General features: G+C 32.4%; 1 protein-coding gene across 1 annotated transcript; it reads left to right on the top strand.

The window, feature by feature from the left end:
- Positions 1-286: 286 nt before the first annotated feature.
- Positions 287-25,473, top strand: LOC148273511 (uncharacterized). Its single transcript, XM_088238611.1, is given in 4 exon segments — positions 287-393; positions 18,152-18,536; positions 18,539-19,078; positions 25,351-25,473. Coding segments are annotated over 4 exon segments (1,155 nt in total).
- The last annotated feature ends 2,422 nt before the right edge of the window (positions 25,474-27,895 follow it).

Genomic DNA, 27,895 nt, shown 5'->3' on the forward strand with positions numbered 1-27,895 from the left:
ATTTCCCCTGAAAACTTTCGAACGCACCCCAAATTCGCGGGAAAAATAAAATGGCAAGTCCAGAGCGATGCTTCATTTTAAAACCTAATTACAGGCGAAGTTTGTGTTTGCGGCGGCACTAAAACTTCGCAAATTAATTTTCGTAAGCAACAGCGCATTAAGGAAATTTCTAAATTACTACGTGACCGCTAGCAGTCGGAGCGGAGATAAAAAGCGGACTCGCGATACATTAAGGAGGGCATTACGCTGATCAATTATTCCTTGTGTTATTCTACATACGGCGAACATGCGAGTGCCTTCACAATGTACCGGCAATACGACATCACAAGGCCGTGTCCCCGCCGCCCCGCTGCCCCGCTGCCCCGCTCCGCCGCGCCGCGCGCCCCTGTCCGGGTAAGTAGCACCTCCGTGATATATGAAAATGCACGTTATTCTCATACACAAACCATATTGCTTACTTTATGATCTGCATATGTACAATAATTTACGAGCAACAAGTAAATATTTAAAATACATTTGGGAGCTGAACCCACATAATATTACGTACGATAACTTAATAAATATGCTAGTATTTGGCCCATTAAAAGTTTCCGAAAATTCTTCTCAATATAAATATACATTCCCAAAAATGTAAAGTTCGGAACAAAATGCGCAACGACAATTTATCGAATAACTTATAAAAATATATGGTAAAAATAATCAACACTTATTCGATGTTATATAAATGATTCGAAATGAAAAAGAGTTAGCTGGAAGATTTCAAAAAAATTTAGTGCCGCCTTCGAGAAAATTCTTTTGTTTTATTTAGATTATCTTATTTTTATTATGATTTTTAAGGATATTTTAAATCCGTTTTTCTACTTTTAATCTAGTTTTAGTTGTTCAATAAAGATTGTCGGTTGTTTATTTTTTTATTGGTTGAATTTCTTATTTTCTCAATATTATTATTATGCATGTTGAATGTTTCCTTGCAAATTAAATATTATGGCGCTGAATTAATATTTTTCTGTTTAACATATTTTTCTTTAAAACCCGTAGGTACATTTGTGATTATCTTGACCAAAAACACGTAGAAAGTGTATAGAAATATATGCATTTTTTAACCATTATTTTATTTATATTTTGTTTATTTATAAAAACAACAACAATACAAAAATATATGTAACATTGAAAAAAAAATACAAAATAAGGCCAAATAAGTTTTCCACATAAATACAATTATAAAAATCCAGTTCAGTTAGATATTAATATCGAAGTGCATGTGTGCGAGTTTTCGTGTGTGAGGATGCGTGGTTAAGGGAGTGGAGTGCGGTTTTGGTAGGTATGTGAATATGTGTGTGAGTGTATATGGGTGTGAGGGTGGGTTTATGGACAGGGTGGGTGTGTGTTTGATACGAGTGAATAAAAACATCTTAAATTTATAATGCAAAAACCATTTTTTTATAAAGAAACATAGTTTTATGCAAATGCTTGCAAATTGGCTGGATTTTCATTTGGACAAACTCAAAACATTATTGAATTAATTACTTAGTAAAAGTATTAAAAAAATCGGAAAATTGTTTTCAGGCGTTGCCTAGTGGGTAAATTGGTTCAGCCGGATGAATCTCATCCACATAAGGATTTCAGCTCTTTTACTTCTCAAAAGTCAACAGGTGGAAAAGTTAAGGAAATGTGGATGAAACTTAACTTTTGCTTTTAAAATCGAGTGTGAAAGTGCATGGAAGTATAATGAATCAAATCAACATCAAAAACGTTGCCATCTACCATTCAAATTACGCTTAGTGATACATTTACGAATAAAATGAAATTTCTTTTAAAATATGCAATTCTAATCTACACCTTAACACAAAATTCCTTCAACAGGTCATACACCATGTAAATGCCTGGAGTTCTATTTCATTTTCTGTAAATCGTTATTTATTTCTGCTGGTATACGTAATCGAAATACCTTTATTTGTAATTCAACTCTTCAAATTAAAATTTATTTCAACAGAGAGGGAAAACATTTTTGAAAAGGTACATAATTGGACATTTTTGGACATAATCAAACATTGTTGAATCACTTCTTTTTTTTATTTTTTTTATTTCAAAATACAAAAATGTACAAAAACACAATTGTATTCCCATGAGTTAGCAAACTCATTCTGGGATTGATACAATTAAAGATTATCAGATAAAAATAAAAATACATTTGGTTGTAAATTAATATTTTTCGCCAGCTTTACATGTTCCGTTCCATACCGTGCGACGGCGGCAGCATAGCGCTACTGTGGACACTATTGTACCGTAATGAAGGTAGGAAGTACACTGTGGGGGGGACGGGATGTGTTGTGAACATGCATAATATACAGCCCGCACGCTGGACACTACACTGGGGCGGCGCGGTCGATACTGTCCGTGTCTGACCCACTGAATTAGTGCGGACAATAATAGCCCGAAGTTTGGTAGCATATTTGATGATGTGTGCTAACCGGCCCCCGCCCCCGCCCTTGCCACCGCCCGATACATCGCAAAACAGAGGCCGGCATGGCCGCCACACCCACCCTCGCTCCCGCACGGCCTACAATAACAGTCTGTCTGCTCGCTAGATAACACCGCGTGACTTACTACCGAGTCCGGCTTTGTGTATGCTCATGAGTTCGTGTATCGCACTCTGCGTTCATGTCTCGTTATACGCGTAGGATTATTTTAATTAAAATATGATGCCATAATACCATCTACAAACTTTCTGGAATGGTATTTTTTCAAAATCGAGACATAAGTTGGACATACCTAGAGTATGGTCTACAAAAAATGCGTGAAATTTTCAAATAAATCATAACTGTCAACAAACAGAACAAATAGTTCATAACTGACCTAATATTACTTTGTAAAGTGATAAATTCATTAATTAACTGTCCTGATTTGCTGGAGTTGGTGTGTTTCCGTGTACCTGGTCGACATACCCGCCACAGATCTTTTTTTCATTCAACAAGTTCAAGGACCAACTATCACATGCACTAGCCTATTCCTAGGCCCCACAGATATGGAAATCAGTATGAGGACAAGGCTGATATTATTTGTTCTGGACTTAATAGTTTTAAAACGAGTCTGATTTCTTTTTTTCTCTCGCAATATTATTTTTAAACTTTTCTTTATATTTAAAAATGTTTTTCCTTTTTTTTATTTTTTCATTTTAAGTATTAATTTCGTTAATAATTTTTGTTGCTTATACTTATTTACCTACTTGTTACTATTGTTATAGTTATTCAATTTTATAATTTTTTGCTATGTCAATTTATACCGTTTATGTAAAAATAAATAAGTGAAGAATGCTATTTTACCAATAAGATTTATGATTATTAATATATCATTTATTGTTTGTATGTGGTTACGCGTGAATGTTTGCTGCCCTTTATATATTTTGGTTGTCGGCTTTTCCTTGAGAAGTAGGAACCTGAGTAGCCTGGCAGTACTTACCGCATTGCAAAAATTCACAAATTCCATATTCAAATAAAACTGACAGCTGTATTTTTTCTTAAACAAATGAAGTCTTCTTTGATCCGTATGAAAAACTAACAACAAATAATATTCGTACCGCTATCTTGCCATATAAAGTTACCGCTTAAGTGTCAGCATTATTATCACCACCGCATCCAATATCCAAAAATACTGATGCACAAAGCAGAATAAGAAAAAACTTAAGGGAGAACACTTTAACACATGTGAGTCGATTTCCATTGTATTTTAAGTGGCAGTAAACGTTCTTAATAACGTGTGTGTTGGCTGACCTTGTTGGACCATCTGAAATCTGTTAATGCACTCTCTAAGCTATCGATTAATTTACTTTTACGCCTGTCTCGCGCGTCACCATTATGTGAATATAATATTTCTGAAAAAAAAAGAATCGGGGGAAAAAATTAACGTAAATAAAATAACGATATCTACCAAATGTCTATGTTAAATGCATTTACCAGTCTGATTCAATTGTCATTAAAACTGTAAAATGCCAAAACTTCTATACGGGCGCAAATCTTGGCACTTCACCGAAGTTCAAAACACCAAACTTCTGAGTTTTGAGAGTAAATGCTTGAGAAAAATATTGGGTATACGGTGGTTCGATTTTATAACTAACATCGAAGTCCAAAAACGGACGCGGCAGCCTCGTATAACGAACGTCTTGAGGATGCGGTGATCCTGGCTTCGACATGTCCCGCGCACGCCTCAGGAGAACCTAAACCCATGTTGCCTCTTTTTTAAACCTGCAGGCTCACACCGCCCTGGAAGACCGTCGATGACGATCTTCCGACTTTATTCGGCCGAACTAAGGGGCGTTGGATTGACGCGGGAGAAGGCGAAAATGCTGGCTGGCGTTAGGGTTTCCCGGGGGCAAATGCTGACGTCCACGTGCTTCACTTAAGAGTGGGCGTGGAAATAAAGAAGAAAATTTTATTGTCATATCCAATAGAATGTTCGATTGACCAAAATATTATTTTAGCTAGAAATGGAAAATAATATGTAGGTACATTTCGAAAACGTACGAATATTAAAAAAAAAAAAAAAATTATTTCTTTTTGTATTATACAAGCTTTAAATGTATTTTATTAGATAAAATAGTAATATTTATAGCTAGATTAGTTATTTAAAAGTAAAAACCGTGAATTTCGGATTAATTAATTTTAAATTTCACGGGTTTTTTTCTTTCTATTGTTATTTTTAAACTGTCTTTTTAGAGAAATAGTTTTGATGATTTTTTTTATATTTTAGACTAGCGGATCCTACAGACATTGTACTGCGTGAACGTTGGCTTGCCTGCTATTAGCTGGTTGAACAAACGCTTTTTCGTAAATAAGGACACACGTTATTTATTTTTGCCTTTTTTGAGCAATTTATATATTCGTATTTTTACATTATGTGTATGTGCTTATCATTTTTGTTATGTATTTATATACTTATGTACCTTTTTTTCATATAAATGTTTAATTTATGTTAAAGGCAATTTATACCATTTATGTACAAATAAATAAAACAACTTTTGTTTTAACACATTTTTTTTATTTATTTATATTTTTCACCGACCTGTTTTAAAGCAAACAAGCGTCTTCGTCAAGGTTAACGTAACTAATGAATTCTTTCCTATTTCAAAATGTTCGTTTCAAAAGCTTTCGCGAGGTTCTAAAAAAAGCCAATCATTTTTTCCTTTTAGCTAGATGTTTATTTGTTGTCTCAGTTAATTAATCAATTGCATTTTCATAGCTCATGCCTTTCCCAAATCAGTGTTGATTTTTTGAGAGTAAATACATAAATTTTTTTATCGTATTAAATTTCAGTTTAACATTTTTTTTTCAATTATTCTGAAATGGTTTAAAAAAAATAGCCCTATAGTTGTAATTATGTTTTTTTGTCACCACTTTTATAAATTGGTATATCCATCGATTCTTTAAAAATATATTATTACACATGTGATTAAACATATTTTTTCTGAAGAAAAGGAAATATTTATGTATGAAAAAACCATAGGTGTCATATATTGTAACGAGCATAAAATGCTGAGAGCCACAGACAATAATCACGCGGCCAATCTTTGAATTTTTTCTATGCCAAATATGTGTCTAAAACCGCGACGCTTCTAAGCCTTCTTTTTCGTGTCAAACATGTAAGCGACGGATCGCTGGCTCTTGAATATTTTTATATGGGGCTACCTTGGTGTGAGTATTTGAATTATTCTTATTTTATGCTGATCCACGGTCTCTAGAGTTCACATTTATCTACGATTGTAATTTACAGAACCCCTTTTTTCTACCTATTTATATTTATTTGATATTTCATGTACGTTTTATATGATATACGATTGTCACAAAAATTACACGTGGGAAACATGATGAAGTCAATTTGAGGTGCTACGTAGATGAATGTCTCTCTTACTCTTAAATAATATGGCACCGCATTGAGAGAAGAAACTATTGGATCGCGGAACTGTCTCGGAAATCTCCTGAGGGCATAGCGTGGTGTTTGATACCCGATCAGTAGACCACATTTTAGCATTATTGATGAAGCGGATCCATATGAAACCCATGCTTTCCAAATCCCATCTTCTACGGATCTCCATGCTGTTCTGATTGACACCCGGTCTTGTTCGGATAATTTAATGTTGAATCTGCTAATCCACAATATTTAATCTTCATCGATCAGCTTAGAAGCATTACATTTACAACTCAGAAGAATTGCATACAAAATATTTTTATTTTTTTTACTATCCTGTAAGAATTTAATTTATGACGTTAGTTTATTTATAATCAGGATTTGTTTTTTTGTCCGATTAAATGGTTTACATTGAACTTTTAGAAGTTTGAATATAAAAGTATTTTATTTATCATATTTAATTCAATTTAAAAATCAGGTAATTTCTTCACCGTAGTTAAATCAATTTAGGAATCGGGTATTTTTATCATCATATGTAAATCAAACCAGGAATCAGGTAGAGTTTAAAGTAGCAAATATTAAATGTGTAGTATACGTGCACATGTTAATAATTAAATTCAAGTACTGCAAAGCAAGTGTTTTATTCCAAATATTTATCTCTAATACATTTCTATGGTAAATTTTGTAAAATTTCAAATCTCTGTATCCCTGTCATGTCGTACTGTCGTCGTCTAGCTAGTGGCCGGTGGTTTAAGGAGGGAAGGATCGCAGGTTTGTGTGGGCATCTCTTGGACAAATGCTTGCAAAGTTTAAATTATAGTTGGTTTATCGATCCTTTTCAACCAACCGTGACAATTTGACGCTGACTTGTTAAACCTATCCCGAAGAAAAGCCTTCTTAATGAGGGGTTAAGACGATTACCCGACTGTAAACGCCTTAACATATATATTTACCTTCTACACAATGTTCTTCATCTCTGTTTTAATAAATTTATAAATTACTTGAGTAATTTTAATTTAAAGGATCAAAGTATTTTCTCACGATTAATAAAAAACACGCCGTAAAAATGATTTTTGTCACCTTACCAAACCGATTTCTGCCCTCGGCCCACCTTTCCCGCCCCTTGCTTTACCTTTCACCGAGATATTGTATTATTTTTCAGGGACTCGAACTTTCAAGAATACGGGGGGCCTGCTGACAAAGTGTGACAAAGAAATTTGCCGAAATATTGATTAAAGAGATGACATGTCACCTAAACCCCCAGGGAGAGTAATGCGAACCGAAAAGTGGAAGGGGGGGGAGTAGCTTCTGCCGATCCACTCCCCCCCCCCTTGCTCACAGTGTGTCAACACTTCACATCAAGCAACAAGTCGCCAGAACAAAACCCTATCCCCTGCCCCAGCCCCCAGCCCGTGACGCCAAGATCCAATCATCTTTCATGGTCCAACAATATTTTGAATATGTCCAAATGCTTGCAGATTGGCTGGGTTTCCTCCCTAGGGAGTTATTCATATTTAATTTTTTTGCAACAGAGAGAGAAAACATTTTTGAGAAGAAGATATAGAAGTCTAGGCATTTACAGAGCTTTTGACCTATCACTGGCTGATTTAAGTGGCCACTTCACACACTGTGTAACATTCACCATTCTGCCTATGTTTTAACATCCATATTTCCTCAACTCTTATATCTGTTGACTTTTGTGAAGTAAAAAAGCTGAAATCTTTATCGTGTGGGTGAGATTCATCCGGTTTAACAGATTCACCTACTAGGCAACGCCTGAAAACAATTTACCAATTTTTATACTTTACCTTTTATTTATTTATTTATTTTACATAAACGGCATAAATTGCCTTAAACATATATTGAACATAAATATGAAAAAAAAAAAAAACATAAATAAAAACATAACAAAAAATTATAAAATTGCATAACTATAACAATAGTAACAAGTAGGTAAATACACATAAGAAACCAAAAATATTAACGAAATAAATACATAAATATGAAAAAACAAAAAAAGGAAAAACATTTTTAAATACAAAGAAAAGTTTAAGAAAAATATTGCGAGAGAAAAAAAGAAATCCGACTCGTTTTATAACTATCAAGTCCAGAACCAAATATATCAGCCTTGTCCTCATACTGATTGCCATATCTATGGAGCCTAGGGATAGGCGAGTGCATGTGATAGTTGGTTCTAGAACTTGCAGAACAAAAGTTAGATCTGTGGCGGGTATGTCGACCAGGTACACGGAAACACACCAACTCCAGCAAATCTGGACAGTCAATTAATAAATTGCTCACCTTAAAAAGTTATATTAGGTCAGTTAGGATTCTTCTATCAGAAAGTCTTAAAAGATTTGCTGAAGACAACAATTGATTATAATTAAATAAAGCAGCTGGAATATGAAGTTTAAAATTAATATATTTTAGAAATTTCTTCTGGACGCGCTCGAGTGAATCAGAATGTACACGATAATGGGGCGACCAGCGACCAGACTAGAGAAATATATTCTAAACGCCTTCTAACCAGGGAGCAATAAAGTGACTTGATTGGTGCGATACTTTCAAATTTATTAGTAACCCTACAAATAAATCCCAACATACTTAGCGCCTCATTTGAAATCTTGTCAATATGTTTGATAAATGTAAGTTTATCATCAAAATTACGCCAAGATCCCTAATGAAATCAACTCTTTCAATTGTTGCGTGGTTCAACAAATAGTTAAAAATTAAAGGTTTCTTACTTTTTGAAAAGGAAATAACCTGGCATTTATCTATATTGAGAAAAAGATTATTTTTATTGCGCCACTCGTGAATTCTGTTGAGATTCATCTGCAGGGTATTGCAATCATCAGTATTATTTACAATTCTATAAAATTTAAGGTCGTCCGCAAAAAATAAATATTTTTCATCGCTAAAAATTTCAACAATATCATTTATATAAATTAAAAATAAAATAGGTCCCAAGTGTGATCCTTGGGGTACGCCGCTTGTTGCTAAAAAACTATAGGAGATATGAGAATTTATTTGAACTGCTATTTTTCTATTATATAAGTAACTAATGAACCATTTTAAGAGTTCATCACGTATTCCCAGTCGACCAAGTTTCTGGTCAATAAGCTCAGTTAATTTATTTTCCATTGTGTTATTTAAAGTTACGGCATCATCATAAACATTGGAGAAAAAGTCAGGAAACATATTAACGGTATCTTGCATATTACTAGACCTATTATTTCTATATCTCATAGATTTAGGAATACCAGTATCGCTATTGTCTAGGATTTTAGCATATCTCCAGAAATACTTAGGACCAGTCAGAATATTATCTTCGATCTTTTTTATATATGCATTGTGACATATTAATGATGTTTTTTTACAATCCTTCCTAATCTTATTGAATTCAATATAATCAGTTATTGATCTGGTTTTTTTATATTGCTTATGCATAATTTTTTTGGAAATTATTGAATCAATCAAATCCTTAAAAAACCGACTTGGATATTTGTTTTCCCTTTGAATTGAAATTGGTACAAATTGCTCCATAGAAGTGTTTAAAATATTATAAAAAGCTAAGAGATTGTCATTTAGATCATAGTCTTGAAGAAAACTCCAATCAGTTGATTCCAAATAATTACAAATTAGTGAAAAGTCGACTCTTGAAAAACTTCTGTACGTAGTCACTTGTTTTAGTTTAGAAATTGATAAATTGGAAATCGAAAGATCTATTGGTGAATGATGGGCATCAATAGGTAAAAGAGCATCTACACTTTGGTCAACTATAATTGAGGGTGTGTTAGAAAAAATCAAGTCCAGAAAACGATTATTTGAGTTGGATACATAGTTACACTGTGATAGACCCAGGAAAACGGCCATGTCTCTAACTATACTCGAGTTCATAGTCAACACACCAGTAACATTTGTATCCACTAAGTTAAGCCAGTTAAAACTCGGAAGATTATAGTCACCCACTAATAACATTTGGTACTAAGGAAATCTTCTATAAATGCTTTTAACATCTTCACAATGGTCATTATAATGACAAGAATCAGAATTAGGGGGGATATATGCACTTCCAATAATCAATTTGACACTCTGAATTTCAACTTTCACAAATAATTGTTCAACACTTACATTTTTACAGGGAATAATAGAGGATTTCATATTTTTATTTACACAAATTAATAAACCTCCTCCTCTAGACTTCTTACTTGAGTTTATATTACGATCAAGGCGATATATATTATTATTATGGAAACTAAGTTCTGATGACTTTATGTTTTTATCAAGCCAAGTTTCTGTAAGAATTACTATATCATAATTTAATGTAGGAATCGTGGTCGCTAGCAAGTCCAATTTAGTTTTTATGCCTCTAATATTTTGATAATATAGATTTATTGTAGTTTTTTTGTATAGTTTTTTGGAAGAGTATTGACAATCTTTGGGGAAGAGTTAATATACTTTATGGTAAGGTTTTGAACGCCATTGGCTTTTCTAGTTTCTAATTCATTCCTAAGGTCCAACAATTCCTTACTAATACCAGGTAGTTAATTCAACAATGTTTTGAGTAAGTCCAAATGCTTGCAGACTGGCTGGATTTCTTCCTAAGGGAGTTATTCATATTTTAATTTGTTGCAACAGAGAGTAAATTTAAATGCCTATACTTCAATATTATCTTATCAAAAATGTTTTTCGTTTTGATCATATGTTGCATGTGGGTAAAGTGATTAGTCTTTCACTTAAGGAGCCAATCCAGGAACAATGAAACATTTTTGATAGAACAACCTTTAAATATTTTTTTTCCTCAATTTCACGTCCACAATGCCAAAAATTAAACCAAGAGACTTGAAAATTGTAAAAAAACACGGCAACTACTTCACAACGTACTTATCTCGAAATTTTTGTTCAATATTTTTACCCGAGAGTCAAAAACACTCGTCCAGGGTTCTGGTTCTAGTTCATAGACATAACAGTATTCTTCATCCGCCTGGACTCAAAATAACTTGAAGTACTATTACGTTAATAATAATAAGATTAAAATACTTGGATGCATAAAAAGCGGAGTAAAATAAAAAAGGCAAATAACGCAACACAAGGTATGTCCATGTCTTTGAGATACGGTGCTGAAAGCGTACTGGGAAAACTTGTTGTGGTCGGCAGCATGGATGGAAGATGAGGACAATGGAGGTCTCTCATACGCTGGTCGGACCAGATAAAAACTGCAACAGGCACTTCGTTTGTGACAACTCTAAGAAATGCGGGGTGCCTAGACAAGTAAAAGACTACCGTCTCGAGAGTACGACACGGTGCTCACGATCTTCAGTCATCATGAAAGACCGACTAAGAAGAATATTATTTGAATCTTCATCACTAGCAACATTTTAAACAATTTTTGCGTATAATTTTTACTTGACAAATAAACGATCTCCTTTTTGAGTATATTCAAAAATTTGCAGACAGGTTGGATTCACTGGAGAGTTATAAAAACCTTGATTCAAAAAAAGTGTATTGATTTGTAAATGTCTTGACTTCCATGAATGTTTTCCCTCTCTGTTGCATTAAAACATATCTTCTTTTTGTTTCACTGGTGCCTGAGAGAAGCTTTTATGGAAAATCTGATTTGTAATGGGTAGGTACCTATGTACTACGAGAATGGGCAGGAAATTCACGTTTTATTAAGAAAATGAAAACGCTGATGTCGTATGGAAATAAAATATGAACTGAAATGAGTTTCGACAGAAATGCTGGCATTCGTTTTTATTATATACTCAATTCTAAATAAAAGTGATTATGGAAAATACTTGAATAATTTGTTTAAAATCTGATTCACGTTGGTAAAAATGATATTTACATGTAAATCCTTTCATTTAAACAAGTTGATAAAAAAAAATATCGTTTTCTTTTAAAATTTGTCAGTTTATAGTAAGTTAAATTTTACTAAAAACTAATTAAATTTATGGTTCAAGGGGTTACTTGATACATTGTGTAACATTCATCATTCTGCTAATGTTTAAACATAAGTTAGGATATTCTCGACTCTTCCATTCGTTTTGTTTTTTAATTTTTTAGTATGAAAGTCTTCATTCACTAAAATATGCATATTATTTCAATATAAATACATTATAAGAATAAAAACAAAAAGTATTAAAACATGTTTGTCCCGATAGACTATTGAACAATAGTTTGTCATCGGGTGCCTAGACATTAGCTTTTATTAAGTTTCAAATAAAAGTGTACAGACAAAATATTATATACATAAAATAATGAACAAATATTTATTTTGTTTTTGATGCTTTGAACAAATAAAAAAATAATACTAATAAGAAAGAGAAAAAACTCAACTAAACCAAAATAAATATTTTTAAAGAGTAGAAAAATAGAGAAAAAAATATTTAATCAAATTAAATATTTTTAGGTTGATTGTATTTAAAGTTAAGAAAAAAAAAAGAAAAGTAGTGGGTGCTCATAAATGCAACCAAAATGAGGTAAAAAATAAAACATAAATTTAAACTACGTATTAAAATTCATCATTCCCTTTCGGCACCTAATGGTGCATAGGGCACTGCGTTGGTAATCCAATCACAGCGTATCTTGATCATTTTTGTTACATGAAGGTAAGACGATCAGTCTTACACTTCAGGTACCAGTTCAGGGACTATGATATATTCTAATGTGAAAACACCCTTTTAAATCAATTTTTCATATCAACCAAGTCGGGAATCGAACCTGAGACTTCCCGCATGGTAGGCAAACGCGCTGACCATCAAGCTATAAGGCCGACAATTAAAATTAAAATTTAAAATTCGTCAATAAAATAAAATAAAAAAGTTAAAAATGTAATATCAAAAATGTATATAACGAGATATAAAAATATAAATACTGAGCTTCCTAAGTGAAAGTTTTACATAAATAATAAATCAGTATTGATACCTTTTTTTATTCTAGGAGCTTTCTGGTGCTCCAGAGAGTAGATATTAATATTTTCTATCACCGTCAATATATAGGGGTTTGAACTGGGTGATGGATGAATTTATTTATTTATTTATACTTTCCCTTGTTCGATAAAGGGGTATAGGGCGACGTGAAACGAGAATTGAAAGTTGTAAATGTAAATATTTGTTCGCGGTTTCCTTAGTGAATTTGTTTGGTAAAGGCAGAAATATAATCAATTCGTTATGAAAAAACAAAATTTTCTCGCTTGTATGAGTGAATGCGAAGAATGATATTTAGTCTATAAAACGTATTAGGATATGTGGTGGATGCCTCCAATGTTGATTTCTGTAACGTTAAAGAGCTAAATTCCTTATTGATGTGGGTGGGATTTATCTGGCTGAATTATTTCCACTTCTGAGCAACGCCTGAAAATGATTGTTTACAAACAAATGTTCCAAATGGACAAAATTAAAATATTGCTTAAATGCAAGAAAATTTTCACACATAGTATTTTTTGTGCATTTAAAAGAAAACATTTTTTATTTTCACTATTACCTTTAAACATACTGTGTGAAAAATGTCCTCATAGTTGGGTTAACCATGAATAACCTGGGATCGAAAAAGTACGCTGGGTAATCACCGTCTTTTTACATCTGATTTGAGTTAAATCTTTGTCCTACTTCGTCATCCTCTTAGATTACTTTTGCTCAAATAAATGCTCTATGTCAAATGATATTTTGTCATTTCCGAAGATTCTGGCGCACGAAATATTTCATTTGAGTGTATCTTATTTACCTAAATATGCATTTTTTTCTTATTGAACAAGGTTAAATTAAAGGTTTTGAAATTAATCGTGGTGATATTCATAGCCGCACTGTGGGCTCTTATTCACAAATCACGATAAAAAAATATTTTCAGATGGTTTATTACTAAAAATATGTTCAGAATATTATTTTAATTATTTTTAAGGTTCTTCCGTAAAACTAGGCAACAAATGTACATATGAATGAAATATTTTTATTGAACGTTATTGATATTGTTTTAAATATTAATTAATAATTATATAGATCCAATAGTATAAGAAACATATTTCATAATATATTCTCGTTGGTATTGATTGATTCTTAAGGACTTCCTCGCAAAATGTTTCACGTTTTTATTTCTTGCGTCTTTCTTGCTTCTTTCAAAAGTTTTAAGATTCTCCAAAAAAGCTAATTCTGTGACTCTAGGACCAGGAGAAAATATGGCGGTTTAAAAGCTATGAAAAAAGAAGAATAAGAGTTTTATAGTCACCAATGATATAAATCTAAAACATTTTGATCATTTTTTAGGCATGTATTCTAAAAGTGTTTAATTCATTTTGATGTCCACTAAATATTTATGTATCGCGTATGTATGGCATAAACCGACTCGTGCATTGACGTTATATATTTCTGTTTTTTAGATTGATCGCTGTGATCTAAAAAATCAGAGAGAGTACCTGTTGTTTGAGACAGAAAATACTTAGCTCCATTCCTACCCACGGCTGTAGCGACGAAAATAAACAAATATTCGTGAATTGGAAGTTGAGAAATCACAGGGTGGCATGGCATGTAGGATGGGTAGACCTTTATCAACTTACGGTCGATCCGGCCACAAACTATTTAATCTTATCAACCATTCGCGCAACCACAAAAGATTCATTTACATTTATTTATATTTTACTCTATCTTGATGTTTTACTAGCAAATTCAAATATGTTTTTTTTATTTGATCTAAACAATATTTATTTTTTTAGTTATTATACGGCACGAGTAATATTAAATTATAGTGAGTTCAGTTATAAAAAAATAAATTAAAACTTGGACATTTAAAAAGAAAAATATAATATAAAATATAATATAATAAGAATAACAGGAAAAATATTTAATCATATATGTATGTGAGCATATAAAGATATAAAAAAGTCAGTAAAATATAATTTTGAAATCAGCAAAATTTAAACTCCATCTTTCCATATAATATAAACTGCTCTTCACTAATACGTTTTGATGTACACTTTTCCCTTTTTTTATTTTTAAAAGAAAAAACTAGAGCTCTTATTTTTCCCTCAAACCTATGTTTGGAAACATTGTTTTATGAATTTCTCTATCAAACGATTTTTTTTATCTCATCAAGTCACTTATTATATTTAATTTTAAAGATCTGTTACCCAAATTTATATTTTATTTAAATTATTTATTGACAATTCTTGATGGAATTCCATTGTAATGATGTAATAACTTATATTTACATATAAGTTATTAATTTGAAAATACTGAAGACACTGCCACTTATTTATTTGACCAATTAGCGCTTTCACCCTCCAATGAACATCTTTATACTGGTGAATATTAAACAGTGCAAGGATAATTTAAATAAAACTAAATATAATCAAAAGTATAGGTATATTTAACAATAAGTTGAAAAATATACAAAACGCAATATTTCAATGGAACAGAGTGAGACAAATTATTGAAACATTTGTTGACGGCGTACTTTAAAAGAAGATTCTGTTTTTTAAATAATAGATGTTTCAATAATTTGTCTCACTCTGTTCCATTGAAATATTGCGTATTGTATATTTTTCAACTTATTTTTAAATGTACCTACACTTAAGATAATATTTAGTTTTACATAAATTATCCTTACACTGTATAATATTTACCAGTCTAAAGATGCTCATTAGAGGGCGAAAGCGCTAATTGGTCAAAATAAATAAATAGAAGTGTACCAAGTATTAAAATTTATAACTTATATGTAAATATACGTCATAACATCATTACCAAATTTATATGTTGGGAAAGAAAATGTTTTTTTTCGAATTTAAGATCCTGTTTTTGGTATTATTATTTCATTATATTATTATTAACAGTACATATCCTTTTTTTTCATGAATCCGAGGGCCATCGATTCATATAATTTATCATTTAAGATATCTTTATAATGTTTCTTGTTGGAATGTTATTTTAGTTATTCAATTATTAATCTGCTTACTCCTAGAAAAGTTCTCTTTTAGTGGGGTCTCGTTAGATTTTGATTAGACGGTGAACACAGGGGCAAAGATCAGCTATTAGCATTGTCTTTCATATTAATTGGTATATTATCTTAACTTTCAGCCATACCAACTTAGTATTTATTTACATATTTATTCAAAATCCCCTTTCCTCGGATTTCTTGAAGAGATATTTTTGATAAGTCCACTAGTGGGCAACCTTTCTATTGCCTGAAACTAATTTGGTATTTATGGGTTGTGGCTGGGAAGGAGATGTTTTTTATTTGGTTCATTTTTGCCCAGCCAACAATCCATACAATGTAGGTGATCTTATGAACATCAACATGCGTAAGAAAGGCTAGCATACCTATGTGTTTTAATATAAATAATAAATAAATAGAAAAAATCATAAAAATAAATTATTATTATTATTGATATGGGGATTGTTACGGACGTCATCAGAAATTAGCAGCCCTATCTAAGGCCTTTAATACCTAGCTAGAATAAATTCCTCGGTATTTGAATGCATATTATAATAAATGTTCTTGGGCCCAAAATTAGTTATTGTAACTCATGGGGAATACATTTAATATATTTTGATAAAATAAAAAAATGTAAGCAAAATACTGCCCCCTCAATAAAGACTCTTATTTGTTAACTTCAAAGGTGGTCTTTGCCATACCAAGACATAAATAATAAGGTATCGATAACAAAATGCTTTAATAAAAAACACAATGCTCCTATATCATTATACTTATGTGATATTTCTGTGTCGAATATGTTGCTTCCCGCACGGTCTACACTCAAATGCGGTCGAGTGGCGGGAGAGGTAGTTCTTATACTTGGCGAGAAGGAGACAGATAGAGCGGGAGAACATCGCGCCACCCTTCTCGCGGTGACGTGATTGGTCGGCTAACTGACACCCTCTATTGGCCGGCCGGTGTAGGCCGTGCATATTTTCTGTGTATAAATAGGCCGCAAGGCCCCATAATAAATCAGTTTCACTCTACTACTCGTGTTGGAATCATATCTCCACTCTACTCTCCATCGATACTGTTTTTATGAATATTTAATTTTTATGTTTATTCATTTACATGTATTTTATTTTTTTATTAATACTAGTTTTTACACGTATTTTTAATTTTCTAATTATAAATTGTATATTCTGTTTTTTTATTCAATTTTTAATTACTAACGATATTTTTTCAAATTTATATTTATGCTTCAATTTTTATTATTATCGGTATGTTTTCCAATTTATATTTTTGTTTAATTTCTTTATTACTAATATTTTATAATGTGTATTCATGCTTCAATTTTTATTATTATCGGTATGTTTTCTAATTTATAATAATTATGTCTCATTTCTTTACTATTAATGCATATTTTCTAATTTATTGTTATCATTCAATTTCTATTATTATTACTTGCATGTTTTCTAATTTATATTTTTATTGTTTTTTTCTAGTGTTATTATTATTCTTCGAATTTATTAAGCATCATTTAATGATACTAAAATATAAAAAAACACATGTAAAAAATAAGGTCCTTCCTAAACACAGGAATTTCCTAGCTAGTCGGGACCTGAAACAAAGAAACTCCGTACATTTTAAAACTGTGAAATACACATCGTCACCTCAAGACAACAAGGTTCTATCTTAACTTTTTTCGTAAAATGACTTTTGTATATAATATTTTGCTTCTTAAAAAACCGGTTCTATCTAAACTCAAGAAATATCAATATTGTACCTAAATCAGAAAATATTTCAAGTTAAAAAAAGTTCTATCTTCAAATTGTTAAAATCCTACAGAGCAACAAGGTTCCATTTTGAAGCTTGACAAAATCCCTAAGGTGTGAGTAATGACGGACGTTCTATTGTTTGTCTCTTTCACTAGCGAACATGTACGCATAAGTGTGTTTCACGTAGGTGTCGGTTGCAAAAATGAAACAGATAGTGCTTTTTCATTAGAGTAAGCGAGAAATTATATTATGAGATTATCACGGTAGTCACATCTTGCAAGTTAGTTTGTAAAGATGGCGGATTCTAACGTGTTTGATTTAATGTCTGAGGATTGTTTTTTAATTTTGGATGAAAGAACTGGTGAATTTCGGATTACTTTAAATGATGTACAAGTTCCAGAAACAAGGTGAGTCAATGCATATTTTTATGATAATAAAGTGGACACAAAAATGATTTTATATACAGTTAGTTGACTTTTCCCGCTATACCGAAGTTTCAAAACAATGGGAGTGGAAATTAACAGAAATGGTTAAGTTGTCGTATTTTAATAATGGTTTTTTTTCAGACTAGATGAATTGCAACCCGAACCAAAAGTTTTAACTAGGAAAAGATTATGTAATCCAACAAAATGGAAACGTAATATTCGCAAAAATAAGCATCAAGCCGGTCAAGCCTACCCAACAAGTCGAGGAAAACAAGTAGAACCCAAAAGCAGTGTTGTAAATAAGAAAAACTGCTTTATTTCATGCATGTTTAATTGCAGCAGATTTTTGTCCATCTCTCAGCAAAAGGAAATCAATAAAGAATATTACAAAATGTCACAAAATGAAAAATATCTATTTATTATTGGAACCACTGAACGTACCCTAAAAAAAACTGCACAAATAATACTGATACCAGAAAGTTTTCATTTGTATTTCATTTTAGTGTCAATGGAATACTTCATAGAGTGTGTAAACAGTTTTATTTAAGTACATTACAAATTTCTCAAAAAGTTGTGTATGGGGTTCATAACAGAAAAAACGCCAATACCAATACTCCCCTTCAAGATAAAAGAGGAAAACACAATAATCATCGACGTGTCGAGGAAGATAAAAAACAGTCTGTCCGAGATCATATCAAGTCCTTTCCTACAGTCAACTCACATTATTGCAGATCAACCACTAAAAAACAGTATTTGGAAACCAGTTTAAGCATTTGTAAAATGTTCGAGTTTTACGAGCAAATATGCAAAGATCAAGGATGTATGCCGGTAAAAATGTCAATGTACTCGAAAATTTTCAATGAAGAATTTAATTACGGGTTTCATATTCCAAAAAAAGACAGATGCGATATGTGTGAAGAGTGGAAAATTGCCAAAAAAGAAAATTTGATGACTGCCAACCTCGATGAAAAATATAGAAAACATGAGAGGGAGAAGGACGCCATGAGGGCTAAAAGAAAAAGAGATGGAGAATCTAAAATTCCAGTTTTATGTTTCGATTTGCAAAACGTAATTACTTGCCCAAAGGCTGATGTCAGCTCTTTTTTTTATCAGAGCAAATTAAATGTTTATAATTTGACCGGACATTTTTCTACAACCAAACAGGTTTATTGTTCTGTTTGGAATGAAACTGTCTCAGGAAGAAGTGGAAATGATCTTGCAAGTGCCATCATAACAATTTTAAAAGCTGTTTATGAAGATCATCCAGATTCAAAAGTATTTACACTATGGTCTGACTCGTGTGTACCTCAAAATAGGAATTCTTTGCTGTCTTACGCCATAACAGATTTTCTTAGAAGCAACCCTAGCTTAGAAAGCATTGTAGTGAAATATTCAACTCCGGGGCACTCTGGAATACAAGAAGTAGACTGTGTTCACTCTTGCATTGAAAATATTTTATCCGCAGCAGAATTTTACTCTCCTGTATCTTTAATGAGGATTTTGAAAAGGGTAAATCCAAAAAAACCATACAAAATCATCAATCTACTGAATTATAATGGCGACTTTAAGGATTTTTCCGCATGCTCAAAAATGTTGAACTATGTAAACGTTCCTTATACAAAAATAACGTCAATGAAAATCACTCAATCATTCTTCAATTTATATTACAAAACCAGTCATGGGATGAGTGAGTGGATAACAGCCGATTTACTTCCATCTTTACCAAGACCTCGGAGAAGAAGACAAAGTGGAGATGGGTCTTCAGTGATGTACCCAAGAGATTTGCCAATTCCAAGAGAATTAACCAAAAAGAAAAAATTACAAGAAAACAAAATAAAATCAATAAAATTTATGATGAAATGGATGCCAGCCGATGACAGAATGTATTACTCAGCCTTGTTTAGGCAAATAAAGGCTACAACTCTCCCTGTAGGATAGATCGCCACTAGACTCTGTTCCAACACACTTTGCTGGCTTTATACCTACATTAACAAACTCGTACACGCACGTCATAAACAGTTCCTGTCATGGCAATATTCGAGTAATTCTAATAAACTTAGTAATAATTATTATTTTTAGTTAGTTTTTTAAAATATTTTTATTTCTTAATAATATGTTATAATGGTTTTGTTCCTTAACACGTATAATAATATAATATATGTAAAAGCACATGCATAGTTTTATTTACGTACAAAAAATAATTTATATTCCTAGTAGCAACAAGGTTCTATCTTGTTGGAACTTTGTAGACCTGGCAAATTTCACTACTTTTGAAAGCAACAAAGTTCTATCTATATTTTTCAAAAAAGTTAAATTAACCAAATTACTTGCTTATCAAAGAAAATAATTTTATAATGTAAGAATACTATTTTTTAAAATATCATGCATTTAAATAAATCATTTTTACTTAAAAATAATTTAATTAAAAAAAAAAAAACTTTCTAAAATTCTTAAAATGCTCTTCCTCAACAGTTTTGGTTTTATAAGATGGAACCTTGTTGTCCCGAGGCGACGACATGTAAATAAATACTCACTACTTTACAAGACCTTCCTCTGTCTTGGATTCAACTAATGGGCTTTTCACTCTACGGATTCCGACAGCGGCCCTTTCTTCTGGATTTGAAAATAATTTTTAAGACTACACTTGAATCGGCTTTAATTGTAGTTTGAGGCGAGTATGCGATCAGTTATTCAATGTGGAGGACCTGCCAAACCTGCTACCTCGCCGGTAGGGCGTCAGCTGAGTCGATTTGTGTCAACGTCTTTATTTATCTATTCAAGTCAATAGTCTCGTAATGATATTAATACATTTGTTTTTAATTTTAATTCCATTTTTAACGTTTTATTTTTGTTTAAAATATAATGAGTTTCATATTATTATTGATATGCATCCAACCTAAACGCTGAAATATTTTTTTGTTAAATTAAAAAGATAATTAAATAATTCAAATTTCAAGCGACATATTTATTTACGTTAAAAATATATTAAAAAAACAGCGTTAATAAGTTTATTGCATTTACAAACCATTTTTTTGCATAAAACATGCTTATCTTATTACAGCATAAGTTATTATTTTTACAAATTTTTATTTAGATGTTTTCATAGTACAGAGTTTTACCAGTTATAAAATTCCTTCAGCTACTTTACTGTCATAAAAATTTCTAGGAAAAGAGAAAAACATCTAACTAAGATGAGACATTCTCAAGTATGGAGTATTTTGTTTATAACGTGGAACATCTTGAGCAATTCTTAAGAATTTGTTGTCAGCAAAAAAAATAATAAGAATACTTCAAGTTCTTCCTTTGAACGTTTTCAACGGAGAAATTAAAAACAAAATCGCTTCTTTCTCTTTATCTGATAACGGCAAATGAATACTTTAAATATTATTTTTAGACGGATTAGTTCTTCTTAAACTTGTAAAGATACATTATTTATAGATATATAAGAAGCTATAATTTGTTATTTGTATGTTTCTGTAAATGGCATGTGTGTGCGTATATTCATGTTTTTATTTTATTTATTTATTAAGGATATCAACAGTTATACACGTTAAAAAATTTATAACAAATAAAGTATACAAACAATAAAACAAATTACAGATATCCATAGAAATACATTAAATATTCGTACAATACATGCTAGTGTGTTTGTGTAAGTGTAAGTGTAAGTGTGTGAGTGGGTGGGTGAGTGGGTTTTATAATGGAATGAGGGTGGACATGTGTGTAAATATTATTGCGCAAGTGTCAAAAATATAAAAAATATATGAAATATTAAGAGTTAGAGATAAAATGAGATTTTATTATAGAAACTAAGTATAAGACAAAAAAGTTTGTTTTAAAACGCGCATTTTAAATGTTAATTAGTTACAATCAAACGGCTTAATAAGGGGAAAGTTCAAATTATATTCACGAGCTAAACGTTTATGTGAAGAGTTCTGGGCATAGTTCATACGAACTGCTGGCACATGAAATAGAGAGCTTGACGTGTGACGGGTGAGGTGCGGTAGCCAGGGACATTTAATGATAACTCCGACATAAGAGCCGGACTATCAAGGCGTCCACTAAGTATGTCATGTAGGACCCCCATGTCTAATAGTAGACGGCGATCAAATTACGTATGTATAATATTATATTACTTTACATACCTAATGTTGTACGTTGTTTTTGAATAATTTACGTATACATGTTTCAATTTAGTTTTTCAAAATATGAATTCTGTATTTTAAGAATCTCCGACTATAAACGTTGTAATACAGTTAAAGAAAAAGTGTTGTCAAAATTACTTGACAAGAACATTGTCCTGGAAAGCCGTAGATGACGATTATTTGGCTTAATTCGGCGAAACTAAAGGACGAAGGATCGACGTGGGAGCAGGTGATTATGCAGCTGGCGAAAGAATCTCCCGGAGGCGTCTGGTGATGTCCATACGTTCCGCTCAGGAGCGGACGTTGAAAAAAAGAAAAAGAAAAAAATCAACTGAGTAATTTAAAGATGAACAAAATGAATAATGTGTCAAATCAGGCATACAAGGTAAACAATGCTCGCTATGTCCCGAATGTATTCCGAACACGTAGTCGTCATCTGTTTAGATCACCTGTAATGTCATCGCTACATTACGAAGATAAATCCTCCCACAGACATATTATGCTAGACACGATAAACGCATAACTCTTCTCATCCAGTGATCAGGAAAGATCGAGTCCGTGTCACCGGGAGATGCGCACTTGCATACTAATGGGAACCGAGAGGTGGCTGACTATGGCGTATCGAATATCATCCGTTTCAGTCTTATAATATTATGGTATAACAGGTATAGGTACATGGACATATTATTATCGCACAGATTGCGAAAAAAGATTTTTTTTGTTCTTAGTTTAAATAATTATTACCTCTACATCCGTTTATGTATTTGATATAAATTAGAAAAATTAAAAAGTAAATTGTAATCTATGTGATAAAATAACACAATAAAAAAAACCTCCAAATATTGTTATTGTATTGAATGTGAAAAGTAAAATTCTTTTAACATTTCGGTTTAAGTTTGTAACTGTTTTGGTATCGAATTATTTAAGAAATCTGAATTTTATGTAATTAGATGTTCAGTGTGGTTAATGTCTATTTGAGTTCGTTAGAAAAATGTTTTTAAAATTAATTAAATATAAGAGTTTCATATATAAGATAACTTAACGAGTAAAAAGTGTGTTGTTTTAATGTATTTTGATTTATTATTATTTGTTGTTAGTTAAATACAAAAAAAAAATGTAAAATCTATGGTGAAAAGTTAAATCAAAATATAGCTAAGTTAATAAGCGACGGGTTCACGTAAATGACTTCTGAATCAGTCAAATAAAAACATCAAGTATGAAAACGCGCCGAAAAAAATTGTTTCTTAAAAGAGGTTACGGTATCAAAATACGTTTTACGTTCAATAAATTTGTAGCAAAATAAATCACCTTAAGCAAAGATTTTAGAATTTCCACTAAATCAAATTACTCTTCCGGGGAAGTACTTCTATTTAAATAATTTAGATAGAGTTCGCAAATCCGTAATGTTTTAGCACAATTAGGGTTATTAAATGAGCTGCGGATTAATTTTATTAATTAATTCTAAATCCAGAAGGAGCAGTGGGCCAGGTTCGATATTCTGTTAATTCGGGAGATGGAAGGGCTCATCCAAATTGGGCAGAAATGTTTAGCGAGGGAAGGGGATGTAGTAGAGCGGCGGTAGGTACCCACTACCCACTACCCACCTAGCGGGACCTACTCGGCCGGGAGGGCCATCATGCTTCACTGATTAATACTCTGCTGAGTAATGTAATCCTTCCCGCGCCCCCACCCCGCGGACACCCCTTCCGCTAATCTCTACGGCGGGGTGGAAATCAGAATAACGGAAAAATTCCCGGCGAAATAATGACGAATAAAAAGATTGTTATTTCTCTCGATAAATCGTACGATTTCTTCAAAGGAAAGGATGAAACAAAATTAGAAATCGGTACCTTTAAAAATTCCTCTTCACCTGGACCGCTTCGTTGAATCAAAAACATTATAGATTCGGTAAAAAATAATCACATTTAAAATAAAAAATAAAAACTGCGCACCTAACGATTTATCAAAGCGACAAAATGATACAAAGGTAATGATTTTTTTTTCTTTTTCAAAGCTTAATTTGATTCGTAATAAAGCGCGGCAACTCGGATTATATTTAAATATTAAAATTCTATCTCCATCCTCGAAAACTTTTTCGAGTCGCTCGCGATCACAATAGAGTCTAACGAAGTCCGCTGAACATTTTTATAAAATTTAGGTACGAGAGTCGTACCGAGTTAGACCAGTACGGCGACAACTCCTCGGAGAACCATTATATCTGGTATTTATTAGGACTGCGCGCGGGCCGCCGTGGTCACTCCAGCCCGATCCCCGTCCGGCGGGACGACACGATGTTCCCCTCGCGGTCCTGTCTCCTAACTCGGATTGATGATGGCCATTACCGGAACCATTATTGTCATATTGCTTAGATGCGTCATTTATTGCTATCACACTCTGATAAATATTGACTAACGACACGCGTCCCGACCGGTTGGGAGATTGGGGTTCAAACAATAGCGATCCGAACGGTAAATATAACCTGGCCCTGTGTCGTACGCGTGTGGGTGGTTTCGGACATGCGTCTTTATGGCTGTCCCGTGACTATTATTTTCTAACATTTATAAAATATGTTTCTTTGTCTGAATTAACGTGACTTACTGATGATTATTTATTTTGTAGTTGTGTTTAATCTAATAAAAGTACTTAAAAAGGTAAAAATGCACAAAACGGTCAAATAGTTGTTCTAGTAATGTGATTATTGTCGAAAAAAAACTTAATTTTAACGCGTACCATAAACGGTTGATCGTGTTTTACGATTATTTTTAATAAACTCAAATACTTTTTTTTCCAATAAAATACAATGAATATGCTTAGTGAATAAAAGGAAAAAAAAAGTTCCGATATATTGTTGAAAGTAGAAACTCCGACTTTGGTACAGCTTTACCGCTTATTTTCTAATGAAATGTCTTTGATTTGTCAATATTCTTATTTATTTATTTCTCGTCGATTTGCCATTGCCTCCCTTTTGTTACTTTAGGTGAGGTGAGGTGAGATTGTATTACAGTGTACAAACTTTTTCAAATCGCACATGTACGTCGGCGTAAAAGAAAATGTCTCCGTGCCGGACCCCGTCACACGGTGGTGTGGATCTGATACGGCGCGGGATGCAGGACCGGCGTTCTGCGTTCTCCCCGCCATGCGCCACGGCCCCCGCGACTTGCACAACAGCCGGCTTAGAAACTTGTCCGAAGGAAGGGCGCGGGCGGCGCACCGTTTCGCATGCAAATCGCCGGATTATTTGCCTTCGTCGTTCCCGCCTACCTGTCCTCTGTTTCCCGCTCCCCCGCCCTTCCCCGCTCATCAGAACTCCGCGACTGAAGTCCGTGTTCGAGGGAGGGAAACATTCCGGACTTACAAATAAACTTAAAATGACAATATTGTTAGCTCCTTAGGAAATTTTAATAAATTATCAAGACCAACAAACAGAAAGTTCAGAGAAAAAAACTTCAAGGGTCCATAGTGCAAACCAAATGCAGAGTATCTCGATTATCTGTTACGCGAAGGTGAAGTGATCAATCTTGCGCTTCAGTTGCCAGCCAAGGAAAAACAAAATATTGCAGTGTTAACATACTGTGCAGTCAATATTATCATATTTATCTTGACAGGAATCAAACGCGGAAATTAAAATCTGATAGTTTTTCGTGAAAAATAAAATAACACGGAATTAAGAATGATCTAAATCGGTTTGTGGTGTAGTCGCGGGGCTGATATCACGGACTCACGCACGAGGACCGAGATTCGAATCCCACTCTATCCCAAATTTATTTCAATTTTCTAAGAGTGAGTTATTTACAACTTGCTTAAAATGGTCCATAGTAAAAATATCTGGGTTTATTAAAACGCAAATATTTCGTCATATAACTATGAATATTTTATTTCATTTAAATTATTGATTGACAATTCTTGATGAAATTCTATTGTCATGATATAATAACTTATTTTTACAAATAAGTTATTAATTAAAAATAATTGGTACACTTCCACTTATTTATTTTGACCAATTAGCGCTTTCACCCTCTAATGGGCATCTTCAGACTGGTGAATATTATACAGTGTATGGATAATTTATATAAAACTAAATATTACCTTCAGTGTAGGTATATTTAAAAATAAGTTGAAAAATATACAATACGCAATATTGCAATGGAACAGAGTAAGACAAATGATTGAAACATATGTTGGCAGTGTATTATAAGAGGATATTCTATTATATGAAAAATATTTATTGTTTTATTAAAATGTACATGTACATGTATTACAATGTACATTGGAGGGTGAAAGCGCTAGTTGCTCAAAATAAATAAGTGGAAGTGTACTAAGTATTTTTTAAATTAATAACTTATATGTAAATATAAGTAACTACATCATAAAATATGAATACATTTGTATTTAGTGTTAATAAAAGGAAAACACAAATAAACCTTATCAAGTCAAAAGCTTTAGTCGAGGATTCTGGTTTTGTTTCATACACAGAACTGTGCTCTTAATCCACCTGGACACAGATAAATTATTACTCTTCCTTATTCTTTATAACGCTTAAGGTTCCAGGTTCGATTCCTAAGCCGGCATGAATATTGATTAAGAGGGTGATTTTATATTTTATTTTCCCGTACTGGCACCTGAAGCGTATTTATGATCATATAACCTCCATACGGTGAGGTAAAGATCGTTGAACGCTGCATTTGATGTATCAGTATAGTGCTTTAAGCACCATTGGGTTCAGATACGGGTTCGATGATATAAAAAATTTCCATGACCCTTAAACTTATTTGTATTCTAATATTAATTCGATTTACTCCTAAATAAGTCCAACAGAAACTGTGCAAAATAAAGATAGTCATTTAGATTAGATTATCTGATTTAGATTTTACACTGACTTAAGCTGAATAGCAGAAATCACCAACGGACCTGGCACGTCCCTGACTAAGCGATGTACCTCGACATTTATTTTAATTTTATCGGAAATCAGAGTCACCGTTCCTATCAGAACTTAAAACTTTGCTGAAATCGAAGAAACCGTAATAATTAAAGTTAAACCTTTTCTCGAGAGAAAATGTCAATTAAAAAAGGAAATAAAATGTTGGAATGTACATTTCGATATCTGTTGGAAGCGATGTCCAATCCACAAATGTCACTTTTAGGTTACAAACCCAGAAGAAAGTTCGTAGACTACAGTAAATCGGAACTTTCTCGAGCGAAGAAAATGTCTACTTCCATTCTATCTCCGCTCCGCGGGGACTCAACTCGAACTTGGTATTATGGGGAATAAAGTGATAGGAAAACAGTCACGTGAACAAATCTGCTATGAATCTGGGGTAACCGCTCTAAAACAAAAAGCTTCATAACCAGCGACAACAATTAAACATAAAAAAATACACAAAAACACAAGTTCACCATCGGAAAATTATTCATTTTCACGTCCCAACTTACCAGAAAGTTCTGTGTTAAGTTTTAATAATAAACAACAATACATAAAATACATAATAATAATAGTACATATACACAATATAAGTTATTAATTAATCCATGGTGTTGCAAATTTAAGACCATGTGTGTAAAATTCAAATTTGATTATTCAATAACACTTTCATTGAATTAAATTATTTATTTCCACAAAATAAATAATTCGATAAAGTAAAAATAATCATATGTTTTACATTTACATGGTAACATATTTAGTAAGCACACAATTATCTAATAACCAACATTTTATTTAACTTCATTATTTGGTTAGTTCACA

This window comes from Micrasema longulum, unplaced genomic scaffold, assembly GCF_059751315.1.
Source record: "Micrasema longulum isolate JH-2025_06_02 unplaced genomic scaffold, ASM5975131v1 h1tg001929l, whole genome shotgun sequence".
Classification (NCBI taxonomy): Eukaryota; Metazoa; Arthropoda; class Insecta; order Trichoptera; family Brachycentridae; genus Micrasema; species Micrasema longulum.